Below are 25,223 nucleotides of genomic sequence, written 5' to 3' on the forward strand. Positions count from 1 at the left end.
TCCTACATGGGCTCCCAGTTAGCAGTAGAATTCAATTTAAATTCTGATGTTTGTTTACAAATTGTTAAATGGTCTTGACCCTTCTTATATTACAGAATTCCTGTCCCAATATCACACTCTCAGAAACCTGAGATCTTCTGACCAAAGACTAGTCCTGGATCTCAGTACTGTTCCTGAGATCCAGGACAGGGCTTTCTCTGTAGCGGCCCAAAATCTATGGAATTCTCTTCCACCCGTTATACGATTCTCCCTGTCTAATGAGATTTTCCCTCTTTTTATCTCCCTCTCTCTCATTCTCACTTACACTAGCCCATGCAGTTTTTAGTAACTTGTCAGATAATCAAATTGACTTAAGAGAGAGGAAAAGATGAGAATATGAGATTAGGATGTTAGGATAAAAGACTGAAAAAAAGGACACCAGCTCAAATTTGGGTAAGAACATCTGAAACAGCAAGTTAAGTTAAACTAGAGAAGGTTTCATTTATGTGGACGGACATGGAGAGAGAATCACCATGTATGGGAACATTCAGACACAGACAGCTATGAAGACCAAAGTAACAAGGTAAACGTCTGGCTGCACACTCGGATTCCAGAGCTTTGCCGGTTAAACAAAACTGCTGCAGTACCTGCTTTTGATCAAATGCCGTGGAAAAGCTAAGATTTGGGGGAAAATACTAAAGGATATTACTTGGTAAACTCCCTAGAAAATCTAGAAAAATGTATATAATTATATCAAATATTTTAGTGTAAGACTTATTTTTATGGCCATCAGTTTTTTAATATGAAAGAAGGAAGAGAAAATAATCTTAGTTAAGACAAATTTTAACTTGAAAAGAAAATCAATTATTTGGTTTTCTTTTTTTGAGTTGTTTTGAGTTTTTGATAGTTAAAAAAAGACAAATAGTAACATTACAGTCACTTCTATTCTTTTTGAAAGTGCTGTTGTGCAGTTTCTCTTTTATGTAAATAAATATACTTGTCACCTTGACTATGGTTCCTGAAAGCATTTAAATATTATTCCTGTATGGTGCTTTTACATTTACAGTTGCAACAGTTAGTGACTAGCTGTTAAAAATAGTGGAGCATTTAAAGAGCTAAATAGTTGCCTCAGAAGTGGGTGGAGACCAAAAAAGAGCTGAAACGAGAGTGAAAAAACATTCAAACATTCAAAAACATGATTCCCAAAATACTAATGGATCACTATCTTTTTGTTTTTGATGGTTCAATAAAGTTACAATGTAAAAGTTGTGTTTACAGCTTGTTCCATTTCCCCCAAGAGGCCAAAAAATCAAAAACTACTGCTTAAATGTTCTTACAAACAGCAAAAGTACTCATCACCTAATCAACAAATATGTCTGCAAAATTAGATTAGATTAGATGAAAACAAATGTTTGACAGTGTGACAAAAAATTCTTAGCACAATATATCCACTTACTAGAAATATTCCAGAGCTTTCAGCCGCATCTCGTGGCCTTCTATTCACAAGGAAAGCCCTAAAGGCCCCTATAGCTTAACACATTAATTATAAACTGCTTACAACCCCTACAGAGGGCACCACTCTCAATCACTCTTGGTAAGCCATCGCACTTGCTTTTGATATTTAACCTCACCAGCCATGTGTCAGTGCTTGGAAAACTTGGAAGTTGCCTATAGCATACACATTAGTGAGTACCCCAAGTACAGTACTACAGAAATATGCCTGTGTTTATGGGACCCGTTACAGTACAGAAACTAGATACATAGCGTAGGTGGGTACGTAGAATAGTTGATGCAAAAATAGATACATTCAAACACAATTATCAATGCTGTACCCCTTCGAATTTCTATCAAGAGAACTGCCACAATGAAGCTATAACTTATCTATCTAAACCATTTTCTTTTTTTCTAATTTGTAACCAGGGCACTAAAGTTTCCTGGAGAAGCTCTGCAGTATTCTGTGCCTTTACTCACTTTCCCATGTAACAAGACTGACATAATAGTCACACAAAGTTGCCAAAATGAAGTAATGCGTTGCAATCCATGTGCTTGCAACCAACTCTTCACTTATATTTGTCAGCCTTTGATTCATAAAATCTCTGTGTACTGAAATGATGTAAGGTTTGTTTTGCTAGCTGTTAAAACACAAGTGAGTAATAAATTGGAAATTTACCTTCAAGTGTGTTCCAGTAGAGCTCCATAGTTACTAGTTCAAAATTTGGGAAAATGTGCTTATTTGCTTTGTTTCTGAGAGTGAGATAGGTAGTGTAAAACATGGTTAGCTTGGCTTAGCATACATATAGCATACATCTTATTTGATTCATAGAAAATGATCATGTATAGCAGATCTCTGGGATTTGGTGTTTCAGAGGAGGGCAGATTTAACAGATATTACTTTTAAATCACATCGCTGGCCAGCATCTGTATCTACAAAAGGTTATGGGATACCTACAAAGTATCCCGTTTATCCCCGTGATCTGGGCTATAATTCGAAGTGCATGGCCTTAAAAAAGCTTTAATAAACAATAAACGTCCTCACATCCTCAGTGATTTTCCAGACTCCACCCATGCTGTTTGACATTTGGGACTTGTTATCTGAATTTTTCCTCTCCACTACTGTCAGCATTTCACAGTGCTGAGTGAAGCTGTTACTTTTCCAACAATCAGCACAAGTTTGCTTTAAACTTTGTTGAAGAAAATGTCTGACTCGAGGCAATGAAGTCATTCATGACACACATGTAAGGAGCCGCCAAGTCACACAGAGGAGAAGAAAGATGTGTTTGTCCAAGTAGGATTTAGCTGTACTTCTTGAGGCTTTTGAGTTGAATTTGACTGAGATGTTTGCTGAGCTTACTGTATTGTACAGGCATAATTATTAGCTGTAGACAGAGTACTTTCAAATGTAATCATTGTGTGCAATTTCTCTCATGCCTAAAAGATACTGATAAAATGAATGTAGAGAGAACATTCCAACAAAGAAAGTAACTTTTCTGCCATTTTTTCTCTGCTAAGTTTCGGAGTTTGCCGACAAGAACAAAGTAAGTGTTCATTTATATCAAGGAAAGCAAATTAAAGACTGCGATAGATGGAGCATTTTTGCTGATTGTAGTATAATTACTGCTCCTGAAAAAAATACACATGTTCCTGTCAGTATCTCATTACAACTGGTCATTAGTGAGAACTTGAGCAAAAAGTTGTCAACCAACAACCAACCACAGTGTTTTCCTGCTATTTTTTATCCCGTGTAACAGAACCATGGTGATCTGTTTTTTCATATGTAATATGAGGCTTCAACAAAATGAGTATTCATTTATTTTTGACTGATGTCATTTAGCCTGGGACACTGGAACAAAGGCATGCAAGTGTTTTAGATACACAGAAGTATAAAAACTATGTAAGGCTTTAGCATTGCGGACATTCACTGTAATTCTTCCCAGGCTAAGTATAATTTTTTGTACTTACTGTGTTGCCTGTCATTTTGGCATCAGGTCTGCTCAGTTTCTACCTACTTGACTCCATAACAACAATGAACAGTATCGATCCATATACCACCTCAAACTGCTGAAGTCCCCTATAAGTACACTACTCTAAGTAGGCCTACATTACAACAAATACAGTAACACATAGGCAGGATAGTTCTATACAATGTTCCTGACTCCTTTCCCTCGTCCTGTTTGTTCCAAAGTAAAAACACAAATGTAGTTATTTAGTAAGTACCCCAAGTGCAGTACAACAGAAATATGCCTGTGTTTATGGGAGACTTTAAAGTACAGGAACTAGATACATAGCGTAGGTGGGTATATAGAATAGTTGATGTAAAAAAAAAAACACATTCAAACACAAGTCAAAATTTCTATCAAGAGAACTGCCACAATGAAGCTATATCTCATCTATCTCAACCATTTTCTTTTTTTCTAATTTGTAACCAGGGCACTAAATGTTTCCTGGAGAAGCTCTGCAGTATTCTGTGCCTTTACTCAGTTTCCCATGTAACAAGACTGTGTTGCAATCCATGTGCTGGCAACCAACTCTTCACTTATATTTGCCACCCTTTGATTCATAAAATCTCTTTGTACTGAAATGATGTAAGGTTTGTTTTGCTAGCTGTTAAAACACAAGTGAGTAATAAATTGGAAATTTACCTTCAAGTGTGTTCCAGTAGAGCTCCATAGTTACTAGTTCAAAATTTGGGAAAATGTGCTTATTTGCTTTGTTTCTGAGAGTGAGATGAGTAGTGTAAAACATGGTTAGCTTGGCTTAGCATAAATACTGGTGTCAGTGAGAAAGAGCTAGCCTGGCTCTGTCCAAAGTTCAGAAATACGCCTACCAGCATCTTAAAAGCTGTCTTATTTTATGTGACCCTTACATGAGCATAAATTGACCATTTGTGATTTTGGGAGTTCTGTGTTTTAAGTATTTCTTGACAGGCAGCAGTTTATCTTTCCAGATAAAGTGAGCACAACTTTGGTTTTGGTCTTTGTGCAAGCTTGATAGAACCAAATTTGGCCGAGTTTCACTGTGCAAACAGCATTTTGAGACAGTGTTGACATAGAACACAATTTGCAAAAACGATTTCCTGTCCCTGGATGTGCATTCAAAACATGAAAACTGATTTCTGCAGCCAAAGCAGAGCAGCGGTGTTAGTGTTTTTCCAGATTTACCAGATATTACTTTTAAGCCATGTCACTAATGGCCAACAGCTGTGTCTGCAAAGGGTTATGGGATACTTACAAAATATCCCATTTATTGAAAATGATCTGGGTAAAAATTTAAAAAGCCATATCTAGTACATCTACTGTACTAGCATATAGAATATATTAGTTAGCAGCAATCCTACAGTAATCAGCCATGCTTCAATGTCAAATACAGACCTTGGTTAAAGGCCATTTGCAAATATTTATCAATATTTTTTTTAACCTACTTAGCATACCAGATATGTGTTGTGGCACAAGTGCTTCAAGTCCTATTACATGTCAATATAGGCCAGATTTCTCTGATACTGTATGGGTCCCTAAAGTGAAAATATGTCTTCCTCTGCTTTTTGAGGTATGCATATTAACTACAAGATGTTAACCTTTGACTCAAGGATACATGAAAGTCATTTCCCTTCAAGAATCCCACTGATTCCTTTCTTGTATGTAGTGAACAGCTGGGATTTGTCTCATCTTTGGCTAGCGTCGCTCTGATGTTTTTCCATGCTTTTTAAAATATGGGTTTTTTCTTCAAAAATGCATGAAAATAAATGATGGCATGTTTTGGCCCAACATTAATTAATGGCATACAGTAGATTTGAGGATGCTCGCTGGAGCTATGACAGGGGCCATTTGAATAGCTTTTACTATTTATTTTATACCAGATGTTAAATAAAGTTATGCCACAGGCATTGAAGAGGGCATATTTTTGTTGTTTTACATTGTTTTGTTAGTTGGTAGTGTGCCTACTTTGCAACCTTTCTAGTACAGGTGGCAGAATATTTAAAAAGAAAATTTTGCACTTGTCGAGCCATGCTTTCAGTCTTCCATATTTCTAACCCTGTCTCTTTAGGGAGCTGAAGACCAAGATTGAGAAGGAAGACACCAAGAGAGTGCTGTTGGGGAACCAAACAAGCCTGACTGAGTCTCACTGTATTCGCTGTCTCCAGCCTTTCAAGTTCCTGGTCAACAGCAAGCATCAGTGTCTGGACTGCCAGCTGTACATCTGCAAGTCCTGCAGCCGCTACAACAAGAAGGAGCATGGCTGGGTGTGTGATCCCTGTCACATGGCCAGGTAGGAAATTACAAATTTAAAAAATGAAACCGGTTGAAAGTACTGTTAGGTCAGAACCAAGGCTGCAAGTTGAAAAACCTCACCAAAAAACAATCTGTAGCTCCAGTAGGGATCCGTTCAAAAAGTGTCAGCTTCTCTCTCAAAATAAAAACTCAGACATTTTTTGCCACAGATAAATTCCAGCATGTGATTGATTGATCAACAGGTTGTTGCCACTGGCTTGTTGGACTAAATCTAGATTATGTGGCTCTGCCAAAATGGCAGCATGCATTACAAAGGCTACAAAACAATACTTATGGATGCTATACATATTTGTCTACATTACTTTGGAATAAACCCATCTTTTGTTTCTGGGATTCTAGACACCTTTCAATCAGTCCTTTAAAGCTGCATACATGTTGCTTGACATATTACACACCTTTCAAATACAGTCCTATAGGACCACTGAGAACTAAAAATCCCCAGCTAAAGTATTTAAAATACAGACATTTTTCTGATACTGTTTTAATGGCAAACAGGAATTTTAAAGAGTTGTGAAGGAACATTTAGGTCTACTGTCATCATACTGGAACCATAGGTGCAGAGACACCTTTGCATAATCCCCTTGCTTCCAATAAAAAATCCTTGGCGCATTTGACTAAATGACAGCTGGACGGCACTGGTTGGGGAAACCAATGCATCACATCACAGAAGAAATGAGTCACTCATCCAGTCAAACGTTGTGCTAGCTTGGTGGCTGAATCACAGAAAGGCTTGCTTACTCCGTTATTTGTGCAACTGTGGCAAAGCACATGAAGCTTGAGATTCATGAAGTTCAAGGGTTATGCAACATAATTTAAATCTGTGTTTGCATGTGAGGCAACCTAACATTTGGGGTCCAACCCGAAGGTTACAGAACATTCACTCTATGTGGAAACATACTGTATGTGTAAATTCAAGTCTTAATCTATGCCTATTGTTCTGCACGGTTGTGATTCTACCCTGGCTGTGATTTTCGTTATGTCTGCTGACCTGCCTTTAACCATGTGAAAGGAAAGCAAAAAATGTTGTGTGTAAATTGAAAATTATACTTTAGGTTCTTGGCGGTCTTTGCCTTTATACTACTTGGCTGAAAATCTGAAAAAATTTAATAAATATGAAATCATGCTAGTTGGTAGTGGATCCCCCTCCATTGCATCCTAGAGTCTGAAGCTGTTGCTGCTGCTGCTGGACTTTTGATATTAGTCAGTGTGATGAAAAATGACAGCAAAATGTAGTCTAGGTCAAAGAATCACTGCAGTTGTGCTTTGAAGTTACACTAGAGAAGTGTTTCATACTTGGACTGTCAGAAATAAAGTCCAACAGGGAAATAATTTATACATCAGTACAACTTTTGATGTGTAAGTGAGCGCAAGGGCGATTTATTGATACCTTTGTAAGCCTTTCGCCAGCTAGTGGTCAAATACTTTGGTCTAACTCGGACAGACAACTGAGGTCTGAGTATTTGTTACAGTGTAACATGCAAGTTTTGTGTTTCTGAAATAGCCTGAAGATGGTCAGTCTGCAAGGCTTGAGTAACAAATACAAGCTATAGATAACTAATACTGAATTCTTTGAACAAAGTGTTTTCCTGGTCCCTCTGGCCATATAAAATGTCTTAATTCTATTCATTTTAATATTTCTCATGACCAGAGCAATTTTCTGGGCAGTTAAACATTCAGTGTCTTGCACAAGCATGCTTTGACAGCACACACGCATTTGATGGACGTTTTTGTAGTTGCAGTTTCAGCACAGACACAGCTAGGATCTCCTCTATATTTCCAAGTTCTGTTGCAGCAGTAGAATTTAATACATCCAGCTCATTACGTAACCAGTATACTACTGTTTGCTCAAATGAGACTGAGTAGTGAAAAGTCCTTTCACTGAGCTCAACCAATGTCTGGAACACATCGTGCTATGCATCTCCTGCTAAACCCTCATACCGACATTTTCAGAAAACACATATGAAAACACACCGTAATTTTTTCATAATAGTAGTCAATATTATGTATTCCCACAAGTATGTTCTGTAATTAATCTGGTTTGTGTATAAATTCAGCTGTGTCTTTTATGTTCCCTCCATGTCCTCTAACAGGGTCCTCAAGATCGGTACGTTGGAGTGGTACCACGAAAACGTCCGTGCCCGTTTCAAGCGCTTTGGAAGCGCCAAGGTGATGCGATCGCTCTTCAAGAGATGGAATGGAGAACACAGTTGCTCTCAGAGTGACCTTGGAGGTGAGTGGTCCAATTTTTATTCTGTGGGTATTTTTCTGTATAAATATATGTAACATTTTTTTACTAAACGGGTTTCTTGAAAGGCTTTAGAGCTTGTGTCTTGAAAGCATTTGACCTGAATCCACAAAATCTGTTTGTGGTAAGTAAATGACTAATACTCCCCCCTTTACTTTAAAAAATACTGTCATGGTGGTCTGTCAGCAAAGCAATTAACCTCCACCACATGACTGAAACTGCTCAGTGGCCAGTCAAACACTGTGGTTATTCTGGACAGCTTCCATGTGGGAATGAATATGTGAATGTTTAGCAGAGTGAATTCAAATGTAACAAACTTGGTAGAATGTCAGGTCTCAGGTCAAGGTTACTTTGAAGGGGCAGCCTTAACAAATTTCCATCTGCCTCGCTCATTTTTTTACAAGCCCTGAGGAGGTGCTGCAGGTCAGAAATCGAGTCTGCTTGAGTCACAGAGCATTGCTGGAAGTCTGCTTGAGCTTACCATAAGAAATCCCCAATAAATGAAAAGGCTTCAAAGAGATTCAACAGCTGCACATTGCACTGTCACTGCATGAAAATACGTATCAGCCTTTGGAATCACACTTGGAATTCTTCAAAGTAGTAAAAAAAAAATCCCCATGACAAGTGCATCACATGTGTGAATTGTGTCAATTTCAGGTTCAAGAATTGGAAATGGTAATGCATTTTTTTTTTCTTTAAAATTTCTTTAAAACCTTACATAAACCCTGATTAAACTTTACATAAACCCTGATGGACAACAAAATACAGGTTCTTTAAGTTCATGCTAGTAGCACAAGACATTATTGGACCAAATCATATACTATGGCTTTTGCAACCACCAAATCAAATCAACCCAGTGGAAATCCTATAGACAATTAGACAGCACTCTCCCTTCTCCACAATGGTGTTCATCCCTCCAGTAGAGTCCAGAGACTTGCGGAATCTATAACCAGGAGCACGTAAGTTGTTTTTACAGCTCATGGTGGCCCAACACATTGCCAAGACACTTAATGCTGGTGTTTTCTTTAATTTTTCACCCATCTCTCTGCGAGCCCCTTCATTTTTCTCTTTTCTGCCATCAGTAGGCTGCCAAATTTGTCATGGGATTTAATCTCTTCCATCTTTCCTGTTTTCCTGGCTCTGACTCGTCACAGCTGTGCCAATTCCTGTCACAGACTAGTGTCTCGGGCCTGGAAATGGCTCAGGCCAGGTCCTCCAGTGTCAACTTTTTGTCCTCAACTGACCAGCGGCCTTGTAGAAATTCTGCCTTGTGGGATACACACACTGTCGGCTGTACCTTTGGAGACATTATTACCAGTGATACTAATGTGGTGAAAAGTCCTGCATGTTTTTCCTTCTCATGTTTAAAGTCTGACGCAGTCACGGTATGACATTCTTCATCGAAACCTTCCAAGCACTTTTTCCTTTCTTTTTGAAGTTGTTCACGCAGCAATGCCAATATCCTGTGGCTACACCCAGAGCATACAAAACAAGGACCCTTCTACATTGAAGCACATTGTATATCAGCTTTAAGCATTATTATACACAGCAGGTCCCCAAGTGAGATCATAGCATCAGGAGATCAATGAATTACGTGGAGACAGCCGGGACTCCTGGTACTGTTTACGCTGAGTCACCCTCAAGGATTTTGGGAAGAGATACAAAGAGAGTTGGCTGGCTGGCTTAGCCCAGCAGGCATTGTGATCATCCAGTCACATGTCTCCTATTCTGTACCTGGAATTCAAGGGTCCAGTCCCGCAGGGCTCCAGCAACCAGAGGGAGAGAGAGAGACACAGAAAGAGGGAGGGAGAACAAAACTTTTTTTGTCATGTAATGATGTGGAATCCAGCTCCTAGAGTGTGCACAGATGCAAGATGTAGTTATGGAACTTGCTCGTAAATATGCATTGTAACAGATGCATTATGTGTAAAAAGATCAGCAACTCATCACATGTAGACATTCATGTGCCCCCTGGATTAAGTTCAACATGCATGACTGTCCACTCACACACAAACACACACACACTCATTCAACTGCTGTCTTTTTACTGTATGAAGACCACTGCTGTGGTCCGTTGGGCCCCCATAGCTCAGAGGGTGTTATCCTATGTGTAGAGTATCTTTGTGCACATAGGGAAATGTAACACTGATGCTACAATCGCGTCTTTGTTCTCACAAAATGAGCTTAACTCAATTAGTTGGCTAATCTAACCCTGGCTCCTTCATTTTATGCTGTTACTCCTGCTTCTGTTTTTGATTATTATTTTATGTGGAAATTAAAGACTACCTGAATTATCTCAATTTACTGACCTATTTACTATTATTAATGAGTGGCAAAATTGCAAACCTCATTCAGTGAGAAGGTAATTAAAACAATCATGTCGGGTTCTAAGATGTGTTACATGAAAAAGGAATTCAATACAGATAAGCCACGTCTTTTCTCCTCTTTTTGTTTTTTCCAGAGCCCCATGAATATGACACACAGAGCATGCTCGAGGTCCAGAGTAAGTAGACTAAACTAAATGGACAATCAGGAAAGTTTAGATACTGTTGAAAAATAGATTTACAATATCTGTTGATTTTGATACAGTTTATTCATCTTTCCCCTTTATAACAGTTTGGCACTTTTTCCCAGATGTAGCCTCAAGTAACCTAAAAACAAGAGTCTACAGTCATGCTAGCGGCTGTGGGAGACTGTGCTTAGGCACAACAGTGTATGGAGCTAAATGCTAACATCAGCATGCTATCATGCCATCAGTGACAATGCTAATATGCTGTTGTTTGGCCCAGCAGTTATGTGTTTACCATGTTTTACATGTGAGCATGCTAACCTTTACAAATAGCAAAGCAAGTACAGCTGAGGCTGATGGAAATGTCATTAGTTTATAATTATTCCTCATCAACCATAGCATTGGACACATTAAAATTTTTACCTCATGATGGCGCTAGGTGAAAAGTCAGGGGATCGCTAAAATCATTAAGATTCGTGCTCTGGGACAGTAAATGTCAACACAATATCCACAAAATGTACATGGGGGACTTGGACTCATTACATTTATAATGTATGTGTAAAATCCTGGCTACAGCCCTGGTCAGGGGTCAGGCTGAGCCCATACATTTTTTTCTCCCCAGAGCCACCTACAGGGTTAATCCAGCATGTGTGTGGTCCTCCTTAGATCCATTCTGGATGTTAAGTGTTCATAACTAGTATGCTGCCTAGTTTATTTACAATAATATTTTGTCAGAATATTCCTGATGGTAATTCTAAACAGAATGATACTGTAAGTTTTCGTTTCAAAATTGCATATTCACTTTGGACTATTAAAATGATCCATTTAGGCTTTGTAGTTTTGACTGTCCCATACAGTGCGTACAGTGGTTTGAGGGCAGACCAAAAGGTTGTGGTTAGGCTGGTACAGTCAGTACTCCTCTGGCTTTTATTCACATTGCCATATCAAGAGGACAAGAGAAGAGCCTGGGAATTTGTAGTCAGTGAAAGTCAAGAAGAGTAAAAACATATTAGTGGGAATTATTACTATTATTATATCATCATTATTAGAGGTTGTAGAAATGATAGTAATAATGACACTTTTTAATGCGTTTTGTATCCATCTGCACATTTCTGTGCGCAATGTAGCAAAAGTTCATATTAAAGTTCAATTAATTCATCTTGGAAGTTTTAAAGAAGTAATGCAGTAACAGTTAACAGTTGTTTAGTGTTATGTGCATGCAGCTAATCAGTTATGTTGTGGTTTTGCATAAGCTTTCAACTTTATCTGTTGATCGGGGGAGCTTGTTCTGGAACTTTTGTCTCTGTCTGCAGTTGTTATTGTTCCCAGTCACTCCTTCTCTCTTTCTCTCATAAACACTCTCATAAAACGGGGCTGAAAACACAATATGTCCCTCCTTTTGCCTCCTTGAGCTTTAGTTTCTGTGCCTAATGGAAGAAGTACAGTGTGCTTCTCAGCGTAAAGACAAAGGTCAATGGGTTAAGAGCTTTCCAGCTGGTCTGAAAGAGGTGTAACTCTTTACTCATGATAGTTAACTTAGTTTGCTCACATTTGTTTTCCAGAAATCATACGCTTTCTTGTGCAGTATGCTGTCATTCAGTTTTTCTAGGGAGCTTCAGGTATACACTAACATGCCAGGCCTCTTTATCAGCAGATGGATATGATGAGCACAGTATGGATGCAACAGATTCTCATCACTATAAAGGGGTACGGTAACACTTGTTTTTTATAATAAATTTTTCTTAGAGTAGAAGAACTCATAGTATATGTGTTTCTTTGCTTTGCTTACATTTCACTGTTAAATCCCTAATCTTTATTTGCTTGTTAAGAACATAAAATAAATAGGCATCTTGCAGCCATTTTTTAGACTCTTAACTTCTAGTGAGTTTGGGACCTCCAGAAAGCATTCCAGTGATATACATCATAAAACAAGAAACAGAACTCAATTTGTACTTAGACATCAGGTCATTAGAAGCTCTGGCGTTTTTCACTGCTAACTTGTGTTAAGACCTTGACACATGGAAACCCACAAACAGTACCTGATTCACTTATTATCTGTTGATTTGTTGCCCACACCTGACACGTTTGCTGATTCTTAATTAAACTAGATTTTGGTGAGGGAAATCAAAGCTCATCTGCAACACAGATAATTTATTTAAGTTCAAATCAGTATTTTGCATGCATATATTCTCTGAAACGACTGAGTGTTTGCAAGGCTCAGCTGCGGTCAGCACTGATCTTCATCATGCTGACAGGTCCTTCCTCTACTGAAAAGAAGAGGTGTTTTCAACACAGGTTATCTATATGATCAAACCCAGCCCTCATGAGCAACTGGAATGCCTTGACAGCTGGTGACTGCTAAGGTTAGGCGCAGTCGACCCGGCACTGGCCACCATGAATTGTGGGTAAATACCAGGCTGTCAAACGTAATCACACATATAAAACAGTCCAAGCAGAGTTGAAAGACCCTCTGGTTCAAGTCCTGAGACTGTAAAAAAGGGCACTGAGTCCACTGGAATTCATCATAAAACCAAGACTACCCTTGTTTATACCATAGTCTCTGTGTAATGTAGGTGCTAAGCTTCGTTTATTTTCAATCACTGCCGTGGCAGTTGAATAGAAAACATTTTGACAGGACTCTTGGGGTTTGCAGGGTCTCTGGATGCTCTGTCTGTGTTTCCAAAGTGACTAACGATTAAGGTTTTATTTGTATCTTACATGACAGACTTTTGGTTATTACAAAAAGACAGACTAGAAGAAGGCCAAGTGGTTTTTCTTGCATCCAGTTTGATTTCACTTAGAAAGAGTGCCATCTACTGTTCCAGTATTGGGTACTGCCGTTTGAGCCACTTAGAGGAAACTTTCCTGTCATTTTCACCTTTCCAAAGAAGCTGCAATCGAAGTACTGGACAGTTTCTGGAGCTGAGATTCAGTGTCTTGCTCAAGGATTCGTGGGCAGACTGAAGGTTCTGGCAACACAGGGTTTCAGCATGTGTCTAAAAAGAAGTCCCTTTCTTTCTAGACCTCATAGCCAAGATGTTCTCCTAGCCCCAGTTTGTGCCTTTCATGAATTAACATTACATTTGAGTAACAGAACTCAGTATCCATTTTTTGTGAGAAAATATATACCTGGTGTTCTTTGGAAAACCTAGAAGGTTGTTTAACAACACGTATCACCGTTCTGAAGGTACCATAAAAAATATTTTTAACCCTAAATTGCAACACATTTTTTCTAATCTAAACAAAGATGGCAGCCATATCCCCTTTGTGCAACATGAACCAAAATTTTAAGTATTATAATCAGTTATAGTGACTTTGCAAAACTTTTAGACACTAAAAGTAAAGTAAGGATGCTTCAGAGTTAAATAATAGAGATAGTTCTTTATGACTCTGGCTGTATGTTTGGGATCGTTGTCCTTCTGCAGAATGACCTGGGGAACAATCAGATGCCTCCTTGATGGTATGGCTTGATCGATAAGAATCTAGAGATTTAATAGTTCCTGAAACTGTATATTGATGTTAATTTTTTAGTATTTTAGATTTTCATGAAAAATAAAGTTTTAATATTTTTGCTGTTGTTTTACAAAAAGAGCTAGGAAAAATGTCCTCTCGGGCTACCTGGATAGGACATATAGTCACAACTTGAGAAACAGGTAAAAATCTTTTTTTATTTTTGCAAATATCCAGTTGATTAGAAGAGTGTGTGAGGATGCTTACCGCTGTGACTTAAATCCAATGATAATACATGAAAGGAGCAAACTGATAGTAAATGAAATGGCTTGCATAATAATTGTTTTTTTTAACAACACACATAATGGTTCTTAATGAGTTGGTTACGTTGTTCTTGGTAATCTTCTGTCATGCAATGGAGGCAACAGTGTCAGTGTGATATTGCTTTTGCAGTGGCAAGGATTTCTTTGGGATTGTATGCTTCCTCTCTTTTATCCTCTGTCTTATCTCTTTACTCTCTCATCTCTGTTGGTGGCGGTGATCCCTTTCTGCTGTCAAAAGATAAAAAAGGCCAAAAGACGGCTAACTGTTGACCCCTTTGATTTCGAACTGGGCTGTGACTACTCCATCAAGACAAGAGGACGGTCAAATCAGGTAGAAGCTGGACAACTGACCACAACCAGCTTTTTCCTAAACCAAACTGATCTGCATGTCTTCATAAAAGGCAGCCTCTTTCAGTTCCTTCTTTAGCCTGTTTGTGTTTTATTTATTTCTCTGCCAAACATTTTCTGCTTTGGCAAGATAATATTATATTAATTTTGAGCACTGTTATTATTCATTCCCTTATCCAACCACAATACACCCATTGTGCACAACCAAATATGCATATTTGCGTGCACAGACACTAACACTTCTTGTCAGCTCATTACCAGAATGCTCTGCATAAGACCAATGGAACCACTATGGCTGTGTCATTTGGGGATCACAACAGACTCTCAAATCACCAGTGTCAATATATTAAAAGTAAATTTAATGCACTGTGAAAGCCAAGTTTTGATGAGCAGATGAAATGTTGCAGTACTGGCAACAACCAATGGCATGTACTGCCTGTTAATGCAAAACCCATGCTAGTAGAAAGAAAACACATGGAGAGGTCTGTTTCCTTGGCTGTAATTTTATAAATGTAGATATATTTGGTCAAAACATTTATCAAAACTGAGTGGTATAACATAATTCACTGCTGTGCCACCATTTGAACCAGCTCTACCGATCTTTAAATTGTCACTCACAGTACTTTAGGATCTTTGTTTATTCACAGTATTTCTATCATTAGTCATTACAAGAATCTTATTGTGTTTGCATGCCGAGCCTGATGATTTTACTTTAATTGGTAAATTATTCACTAACCACATACATAAATGCAATATCAATTTTTGGGGGTCTCTTATAATCTAAAATAATTTTATGTAGCTTGGATTAAATGTGAGGTGGCAGTAAATTTTGAAATTGTCCAATTCATGCGGCCAAATCATACCTTTGTGACAACCCCAGTCGTACCGCTTTCACCCACTTCCTTTCTCTGATTATACTGTTAAGTTTGAAGCTAGGCAGAAACGGCATCAGCAGCTAATGTGAGCAGTTTGTCAGAATAGCACTCACCAGCCTCTTTTTTTTTTTTTTAACCACTCTCCATCCCCACTCCCAGGCCCCAGGCTCAAATGACATCATGGTCATGGATGTAGGCGTGAGGGAGTCGATGCTTGCCGACGCTGCTATGGCATCTGTTTTTCACCAGATTTTGGAGGAGCAACGCAAAGGTCTGGACCTGGAAATGGCTCCACAAGAGGGCCAAAACAGATGCAAATCATATGTTAAGGAACTCACACTGTACAGTTCAATAATTGTGCTAACCTACAAACTAAGCATAAGGAAAATATAGCTAGGCTAAATGGAGCTGCACAACTCTTGGCCGAGAACAATGGCTTTTTTTTTAGTACCAGTATTTGGTAAACTACCATATTTTTAGCAACACCAGTTGACACGAAAAAGCTGTTGTTTATATCTGCTGCAATATACCAACACTTGGATAAGTAAATTAGCCTCCTAGCTAGTTAGCCAGCTAGTTAACAATGCAGTTTGCAGATTGTTTGTGATAACAGACTCTCTTCAACATAAGAATGGCATACATACCATGGGAACCCAATGTTAGCAGGCTTTTCATCAGTTCAGTTTAAATTCAACGGTTAGTTAATGGTGCCATGTTATACATTCCTCTACATTATTTCCAACAAAGTCACTCAGCCACTCATAAGCTACAAGGCTAATGGTAGTTGAGTACTTTGATGGTATGAATCCAAATAGTTTGTTAACCTAGCGACCTGGTGATAAAATTTGCTGTTCTTGGGTGTAACCATCATTAGTGTTGTTGAGCTTGCTGGGGAAAAAAAATCATTGTTAACCATAAAGTAATAAACCTATGAAACATATATAATGCTGTCTCCTTGTGTGGGCAGTTAGCTGAAAGCTCATGGTCATGAAACCAACTCTACCACTGTCTTTGGACTATAATGCTGATATGCTCATATTGGGTGCTTTAACATTCTGCTCAAAACTTAAAAAAAATATTAGCCAAAAATTTGATGTCGAAATCAGTGTATAATAACTTAATAACTAATATATTAAATACAATTGAAACTAAAGTGACATATTCTACAGCCATGAAATTGATCGAGTTTTTGTCTTAACTCCTGAAGAAAAAAAGAAAAATTGCTCACTTTATTGCTCACACACCCATTTTTTTTTTCTAGATGACCTTGTTTGCTCAGACAACAGAACTATCCCGTCTCGCTCCATCTCCCGGCTCAGCTATTGCTCATGTGGCAGCGGTAGTGCAGGGGTTCCCCAGTGCAGCAGCAGCTACCTGCCTGGCCCTGATGACTCGGAGGACGACGAGCACTGCCAGCCCTACGCCCTCTACCAGTCTCATCAAGGCCCCTGCAGCCACACTTCTCAGGAGAGCCTGAACTCAGTGAACCCCCTACCACAGGTTTTTAATATGCTTCAGATTAATATCTCTCAATCGTCACGAGAAATCTTCAGTACATCACATTTACTTGGCAGCTGCTTTGGGACACCCATAAATCCAGTTTGGATGGTTTTTGTAAAACATCAGTTACGAATTAGTATAGTGTGCGCTGAGAAAAGTCTCTTACTCTTGTAATACGTTTTGCATGCATATTACCACATACCATTCATAGTTTTCAGTGTTCAACTTCCTTACATCATCAAACCCCAGTGGCCCAAAATATTCTGTCTGATATCAATTAGTCAACTTTACTGATGTATATACATCCCCTATGGCCTTTAATGATAGTTCATAAAAGTTTAATGGCCAACATTTTTTCTCTGCCACAGTTTACAGAAACCAATCTTCTGGAGTCTTTGTGAAAGACAACAGCTAACATGGTGATTTTCCATAGTCTGGGCCTTTCTAGCAGTGCATGTGAGAACTCAAACACACATACACACACATTCATCAGGCTGACACGTTATTGAGTGATAAAGGGGAGACAGCTGCTAGATCAGTGGGAGGTTACCTACATTACATCAGGGTCTATTTATGTGTTGGCATACCTCTCAATGCCTGGAAAGGATCACAACAACTGTTACTGGTCGGTTCACGAGAAGCAGATAACAACATACTTTGTGTAGTATTAGTATGACTGACTTTATGCAGGCTGCTTTACTGAAATCAGTAAGTCCACGCGTCCTCATGTTTCCTCCGGTTTTTTGTTCACATGTTCATGTTTCACGAGTTGATTCAGACACTCTGGAAGTAAATGTTTTTTTACAGAGGTATAACTCTGACGATCCGAATCAAAAGATGTTCTTTGTAGTTGTTAGAGATAAGGAATATGAAAACAAAGAACGTGATGAAGCTCTGTGGTGGGTGGGCTGGTGTTATCAGACCCCCCGGCCCTGGACTGATTTCCACCCTCACTATCTTGTGTCATGGCAAATTTGTCTCGCAGCTGGGCAGCACACTGGGAGACACAAACAGGATACCAAAGAAAACACACAGCCCAGACATCAAAAACAGCCGTGACATTTTTCATTGGCTATAAGTTCCTATCCTTGTCAGATTACAGCCGCACATCCTGCATATGGGTGCCGCTTTCGCTTCATCTGATGCCGATCTGGAAAACATTCAAGCCAGCAAATTTAACTTGTCAAGTGACGTATGCAATTTGATTATGTTTGTGGAGCGAGACGTGAGGATGAGTCAACAAACACAGACTCTGTGCAGGCCCAGGGCACATGAGGGGCAAAAATGGTGTAGAGCAAACGTTACAGTATGTTTAGAGTGAGTGAGTGACAAATTAAAGGGAGAATCTGAATAAATGAGCAGAGAATGTTAACAAATATGGATACTTCCATACAAAGCACGGTGGCTCACTGAATGTTTTAACGAAAATGATGTGTATCATGCACTATGATCTTCAGCTGAACACCTATGAGAGATTTTAGACAAACACCTTCAACAGCACTAACATGACACGCAAACAAAAATATACCCTGAAAATGTGGTTTCAAATCTGAAGTATTTCTAAAATAAATAAACTACACTCAAAGTTAAAACTTCAGAAAAAAATAAAATGTCTTAATGTTTGTTGTTGAACTAAAATTTGGTAATTTGCCTCAGGACTCTGGGGGTGTTGGTTTATCAGATTTGACAGAAAGTTGCCTGGCAACATAAGCAAAACACCCCACAACTGTCATCACATTTGTCTTATTTAATTTGGCTAAGTCTGATTAGTTAATGGTGCTATGTGACATCAGCCTTTTTCCTGGATTTGGACGTAGTCTGAGTGGACTGTTGTCTGAGAAGCCCAGTTCAGGTCAGGGAAGTCCTTTTCACATCAAAGATATGTCAGACGATTGTCTGCATGACTTCCTGGCTGGAATATGACTCTTCCTGCCCTCAGGGATGCCATGGGGAAAAAAAATATTATTTTATTATGGCCCATCATCCAAGCGAACATTTCATTTAGTACATATGTGCATGAAGAAAAACTTTATATTGTAAGGTGTTATTTTTCTAGTAGGTTGCATTTCTTTCCTTTTCTACTCTCAGTCAAAATCTACTGTCTGGACCGTTGTGGTTTCACCCAAGTAATTTATAGAGGAACCTTTCTGTGAAATCTGTGAAATCAGATTTGGGGTCAAGATGATTTGGCTGAGAGCTCAGATTGTGATGAGACCACGTGGAAGTGCAGCATGGACTTTTTCAAGAGGGCAGTAAATTGAAGGCAATATGTATTTGAAAGACATATTCCCGTGCCAATTTATCTTTTGATTTGTTCAGTGTGATTGAAATTTATGTTATATAACATGTTACTTAGAGGGTATTTCAACAGTATCATGTAAACTATTATCCCTCTGTGATCCTGCTATCTGCTAATTTTTCTTTCTTTATCCTATCTTGTAGTAATCATCTGACTATAGACTGCATGACTTTCCTTGTCTTTCTTCAGATCACTGACCTGAACAGACGCATGTCAGCCATCGAGACCCTCTTGAACCGCTTAGAACAGAAGGTCACCTCAACATACGACCAGGTAAATCCATTGAATCTCACAACACATTTGCCAAATTATCATCATAATCATCATCGTCATTTAATCATCAGACCTTGGAACAGCTGTTGTAGGAGGAGGTTTTGGGAATTGCATGAGGAGAAGAATGAAATTTTAAACCAAAAATATTAAAAGAGCTTTATTTTCAGCTGGTCTGATCAAATGACATAAAGTAGAAACTAACATACTAATAATACATAGTGCATTATTGTATTCAGACAGCGAGTAACAAACAGTCATTTTTAGTAAACTATATATGAAATACGAACATTGCACTTTATTGGCCACAGAAATGCATGTACCTAGGCAACATATGAAGTTACAAAGTCCTGTCCCATTGCTCAGACAGCACTTTAAGTTCTTGTACACTACTGCATTCACAGTTTTTAGCTGGGCAGAAAGCTAATATTTAATACAGTCTGTGAGGATTTAGAAGGATATATAATGGGACTTGGTCTTCTCTGCAGAGACTACACTGATATGACCCCTGAGTGACTGCCATGTACGCAGAGGTCTTGGCTGTAGCTTACATTTACCTGTTTAAAAATGTGCTTATATGTTGCAGCTACACAAACACCATTCGATTTTTCACGGTGTGCTTGGTTCTTTGTAATTCTTGGTTGGACCGGCCATGGTCCAGGACCATTTCCCTCCGCAGCCACACTTCTCTACGCACTTCATTCAGTTGACTGCACGGCAGCTGACACACCCATGAATTAGCTTATAACTTTCTCTCTGATCGATCATTTTACAAGAAATATAGCTGAAATCACAGCACAGTCATTGACACAGTGTGTATGGTGATTTTGTTCAATGACGTGGTTCTAAAATCAGGATTTCAGCAGTGCAGAGCATCAGCTTGGAAATGGCTTGGAAGTGACTGCTGGTTAACATGTAGTCTTAATGGGCTGTGTTTCAATCCGCATTTCATACTTGTTCCGTTTTCAGAAACAGAAAAACATGTCCATGAGAACAGCTTTATTGGGGATTCATCTTTATTAAATTACTGAATATATGAGCACAGAGAGTTGGAGAGAAGCAAACAGATAAAGGGCTGAAATCAGCTGGCACTAGGCAGAATGCAAATATGATGCAGTTATGCTAATTGGCATATTACATCATCAAGCAACATTTTTCCTTTAGCTACTTTCCATTGAAAGTAGTTGTTTATAGCGGTTTTGCAACCGTTTTCAACTATGTCCTTGACCACATGTGGTCCAGCCGTATACTAGGTTTTGAGCTCTTCTGGTATACACTTATCACCTCTGCCAATAAGTTCCAGTTGGTAAAGAGTGAGCAGTGATATTTGTTAGTATAGGTGTTAGTAAGATTAAATCATTGGTGGTTTTGTTCTCTTGTTGCTACTGCCAACTACACTGGTCCAATTAAATATTGGCAATGCATCATACAGAAGTCCTTGAAGACTTATCTTGTATGGTTTAAATCATAAAACAATTTAAAGCACACATCTTGCAGTCTTTTTCAATTCTCTGAAGCTAGTGTCCGCCAATAAATAGGCCCAAAACATGTTAGTACAAAAGAGGTGAGCTGAAACAAATAAAATCTTTGTATCACATTGTCCATATAAAGGCACATCAACAACATTATATGCAATATAAAAGAACTGAAAGACAATTACCGTATGCGCCTCTTGGACCACATGCAAATTTAGGGTTATTTTGGTGCTGTATGTCTTTCATCTGCATCACTGATGGTTTGGATCCATAATAGCACAGGCATGCTCCTACTAAACTCCGGTCATGTGACATGTTACACTCTACATTAAAATAAAACCTTACATAAGGAGCACAATGTTTTATCCAAACATTATTTTTAAGTTGATATATTTTAGACAATTCATTCATCAATGTTACCCTTTTAACATCTTATTTATTATATTTTTAATATTCTTTAAGGTTGTATGAATGAATGTATGACAGAAACATTTAAAATAAACATCTCAGTGAAAGATGTCTCTGTCTAATACAGTTACACAGTAAAGCATGACGTACATGAAGCATGTGACCTAAATATTCACTGAAGCTTCAACTTCAAGGAAGAGATTAAAAATAGCCTCAGATGAAATATCAGATCTATGGAGAATGAGAAGGAGACTGTTATGTTCCTTAAATTAATATATGAAACAAACATAAATACCATATTTCCATTATGTTTTCTGCATTGTTTTTCACCATTTGAGGTTTGATTGACACTCTTGTATTTGTGTCTTCTTGTTGCACTCTTTTCAGCAATGGTTTAAATTCGTAATTAAAGCAATCGCTCCGAGTTGGTTGAAAACTAAGAATGAGTCAGTTTCCCTAGAACCCTATAAAATGTTTTTAAACATATACATGATAGCTACATACATAATATCATGCATGTGATCACACAGACAGACAGAAAGACATACAAACAGCTGCCAAAGTACCCAGAACCACCTTTGTAGTGGTTCCCGCGATAGTATGTGTTTCCAGGACCATATTTAGCCATGATGACACATACACACACAAGGTGAAAACAGTAGATGTAGCATAAATACAGGAGCTTCATTGTTCTTGTATTGTAAGGTGAAGCTAGTTAGCTCTAGTGGTTTTAGCAGTCTAAAAATATAATTGCAATGTCATTCATTACATGACAAAAAACATACTGGAACAAACAACAAATTACGGGTTAATTATTGTAACTGTTTTTCAAGAGATATAACACTGAATAAAGTAGCCAGTTTAGATGGAGTTGCTGGAGTGCTAACCTTCCCAACATAATTAAGAGCAGGACAACAGTCCAACCAGGGATGGTGTGATTACATGATCACTTACCTAGGCCATCAAAGTGCTCCCTGATCGGTTTGTCTTTAGACTGTGGGAGAAAACCGGAGCACCCAGAGGACACCCACAAAAACGCAATCATTGCTGAACAACTGACGCACAATGCCTCCTGCTTTAATTCATGCATTTTAAATGTTTCTAATGATTCCCATCAGCTTGACAGTCAAGTCATTTAAAATCCAAAGTGTAAACTTTCACTAATTTTCAAAGACATATCATCTCTGCTCTGTCCCTACACACCAACCAGGCTTCTCCAACCCCAAACAGCATCTCTCCTCTACCTCAGTGGGAGGAAGTAGACCTAGAAGAGCAGCAGCTCAGACAGAAGCTGTATGAAATGACGGACAACATTAGTGACCACAGCCTAACCTCTGATGAGGACGAGTCCAACAGGCCACATTCCTCACAAGAGATCCCATCATGGAGGAGCCCAGAGGGGGATGCCAAGGCTTTCAAACTACCTACCAGATCTACATCCAGAACAAGCATCTTGGTCTCAAGATTTGAGGAGGAGAAGCCTCAGCAGACGGATTCTCAGAAGGTAGACATATCTGTGTCAGAATTAAATGAGCAAAACATCAGTAGAGGAAAATTAAATTCTGTATCACATATTTGCCTTTATACTTGGATTAAAACTTTGTTTGATGCCAGCAAGTTCATCAGAAACATACAAACTGCACATCTGGCTTGTTGCAAGTATTACATAACACAGGAAGCAGGATCACCCAGGCTTTGTGATGATGAAACAAGTGTGTGATTGGTCTCACTCCTTTTAGCTAAAATGACTTTGCTTTGTCAAGCCTGAATCTCATTGCTGCTCATGGCTTTAATTACATTCTATTTTTTACTCAAGTAAATATTTTATCAGTTTTTCATGTGAAAAACATATTAAAAAAGAATCTTCTCTCAGACCATAACATATCTCTTGTAGACAAACCATACAACAGAAGAGGTTGAGAGGAAGTGGAACCCCCTAGAGGAGGGATCAAAGGCAAGCTTCAGAGGCTCAACAGCTTTACTCGTTGAGCTAGAAGACCAGGTAGCTCAAGCAGCTGCCAATGTCCAGAATGCCCAGAGTGAGGTAAGGAAAAACCAGAAGCTGAGTTAAGCTTAACCGGCATAATAAATTGGTAATGAAGAGTCAAAAACGGTAGTCACATTCTCTCGTTGTGTCCCAAGGTCTCTTACATAGAGAACAGGATTGCTGCTCTGAATGCTGCTGGTATGCCTGTGGATAAAAGGAGAAGGGTAAGGACATTTAATTTCCATTTAGTCATTTGTTTTATTTCATACTAAGTCTGAGTTTCAGAGTTCAGAGCTGTTTAAAATAATTGTATGCAAACCTCTTTTAGTGTAAAATCAAACAAGTGGACACATTGGAGTTATTTTTAGAGGCAGGGCTATTCTAAAGGCAGATTTAATTCTACTGGTGGACTTACTGACTTTACTTGGTGGTGGTCTTGGATATGATTCCTAACTCTGTGGCCCCAACCTCTTACATTCAATTCAACCAATAAGATCATTTCTTTTTCCAAAGCAGTTCTGCCTGTGATTAATGTTTCTACACTCCAAGATACCAAAAAAAGGCCATATTTTATCCCACATTCTCACATTTTTCCTTTTTTCTTTCTGTTTGTCTCTCACGTCTTCTCTTCTAGTCTGCAATCCCAACCCAAGCAAGAAGACTTTCCCAAAACTTTCCCACAAGTAAGAATTGGCACTGCTGCCCTTGAGCATGATCCCCAGGGCCTCCCAACTGCCACAAAACATCTTAACCTTGTTAACCTCCAAGAACATGATGATCTGTTTTGTGAACTGATGAACACTGTTTCTTATTGTACAGGGGCTTTAATTTTCCCATCTGGATAGCACACGCAAATTCTCAGGCATACTGTGCTATAAATGGTAGAAATTTTTTTGGGCAGAATAGTGATTATACATAAGTTTTCAGGGTATTAAATTATTTTTCAACCATAGATGTTGTCCACTGAGAAGTTCAAGTGGGGCCATTTGGACTGAGTGGTACTGTAACTTTGTCCTGACCAGGAGTCACTAAGAGATGGCAGAATATTTCTAATTCACTTTCCCCCTGATATTTTTCCAATAACTTAATATGTCCTTGGAAATAAGGTTATTGTCATTTCTAAGCCTCCACAGGCACCGAATTTTCTTCCAACTTTCAGGTTTGTAACAGAATTCCAAAGGGAACTTAAGTCTGACTTCCTAGTTCTTTTAAAAAAAGAGCCAGTAGAATATCGATGGACAATGTAGTTGCTGTTTGTCTCCAGGCCAAGTGGACAGGTTTGTGAGGAACTCCCTCTACAGGGGCTCCCTGACGCAGAGGAACCCAGTGGCCAAGCCCAAGACGAGGGCAACCTGTGCGGTATGACCCCACTCTATGGTGCTGGGTGCAGTGAAGAGTTCAATTCCAAAATTACCCAGCTGAGATTGAGATTGCAGGTTGTTTTAATCTGGATACTCTGTCTTAAACATATTGAACGTCAAACCTAAGGTAAAAGTTTGATATTTTGGGAAATATGCTTATTTGTTTTCTTGCCAGAAGTCACATGAAAAGATACATACTACTCTCATATCTGTATTTTAAGCCGAGAGCTAGAGCCTAGAGTCTAAAGCTGGATTTATACTTTGAGGGGCTACACCTTACCTATGGCGCTACATGCTTAGGATCTGAGGTTACGCCAAAGGCTACAGCATAGTCAACATGCGCCTACTTAAAGATATAACTACACATTGGGGCCATGGCTTCAACAGATCCTGGGGGCAGCAAGAACT

At 38.8% G+C, this 25,223-nt stretch overlaps 1 protein-coding gene across 3 annotated transcripts in view; it reads left to right on the plus strand.

Moving 5' to 3' along the window:
* Window positions 1–25,223, plus strand: part of mlphb (melanophilin b) — a 37,777-nt gene that overhangs the window by 10,123 nt on the left and 2,431 nt on the right. Inside the window, exons 3-15 of one of the 3 annotated variants that reach the window (XM_040148394.1) lie at window positions 5,521–5,742; window positions 7,856–7,995; window positions 10,472–10,513; window positions 12,171–12,226; window positions 14,531–14,623; window positions 15,675–15,786; window positions 16,777–17,015; window positions 19,504–19,587; window positions 22,678–22,971; window positions 23,362–23,511; window positions 23,610–23,678; window positions 24,089–24,137; window positions 24,719–24,813. In XM_040148394.1, the coding sequence (XP_040004328.1) occupies window positions 5,521–5,742; window positions 7,856–7,995; window positions 10,472–10,513; window positions 12,171–12,226; window positions 14,531–14,623; window positions 15,675–15,786; window positions 16,777–17,015; window positions 19,504–19,587; window positions 22,678–22,971; window positions 23,362–23,511; window positions 23,610–23,678; window positions 24,089–24,137; window positions 24,719–24,813 (1,645 nt within the window). The remainder of the gene's footprint in view (window positions 1–5,520; window positions 5,743–7,855; window positions 7,996–10,471; window positions 10,514–12,170; window positions 12,227–14,530; window positions 14,624–15,674; window positions 15,787–16,776; window positions 17,016–19,503; window positions 19,588–22,677; window positions 22,972–23,361; window positions 23,512–23,609; window positions 23,679–24,088; window positions 24,138–24,718; window positions 24,814–25,223) is intronic. The other 2 variants (XM_040148395.1, XM_040148396.1) reach the window with 2 other exon arrangements.

Source organism: Xiphias gladius, chromosome 16 (assembly GCF_016859285.1).
Source record: "Xiphias gladius isolate SHS-SW01 ecotype Sanya breed wild chromosome 16, ASM1685928v1, whole genome shotgun sequence".
Taxonomy (NCBI): Eukaryota; Metazoa; Chordata; class Actinopteri; order Istiophoriformes; family Xiphiidae; genus Xiphias; species Xiphias gladius.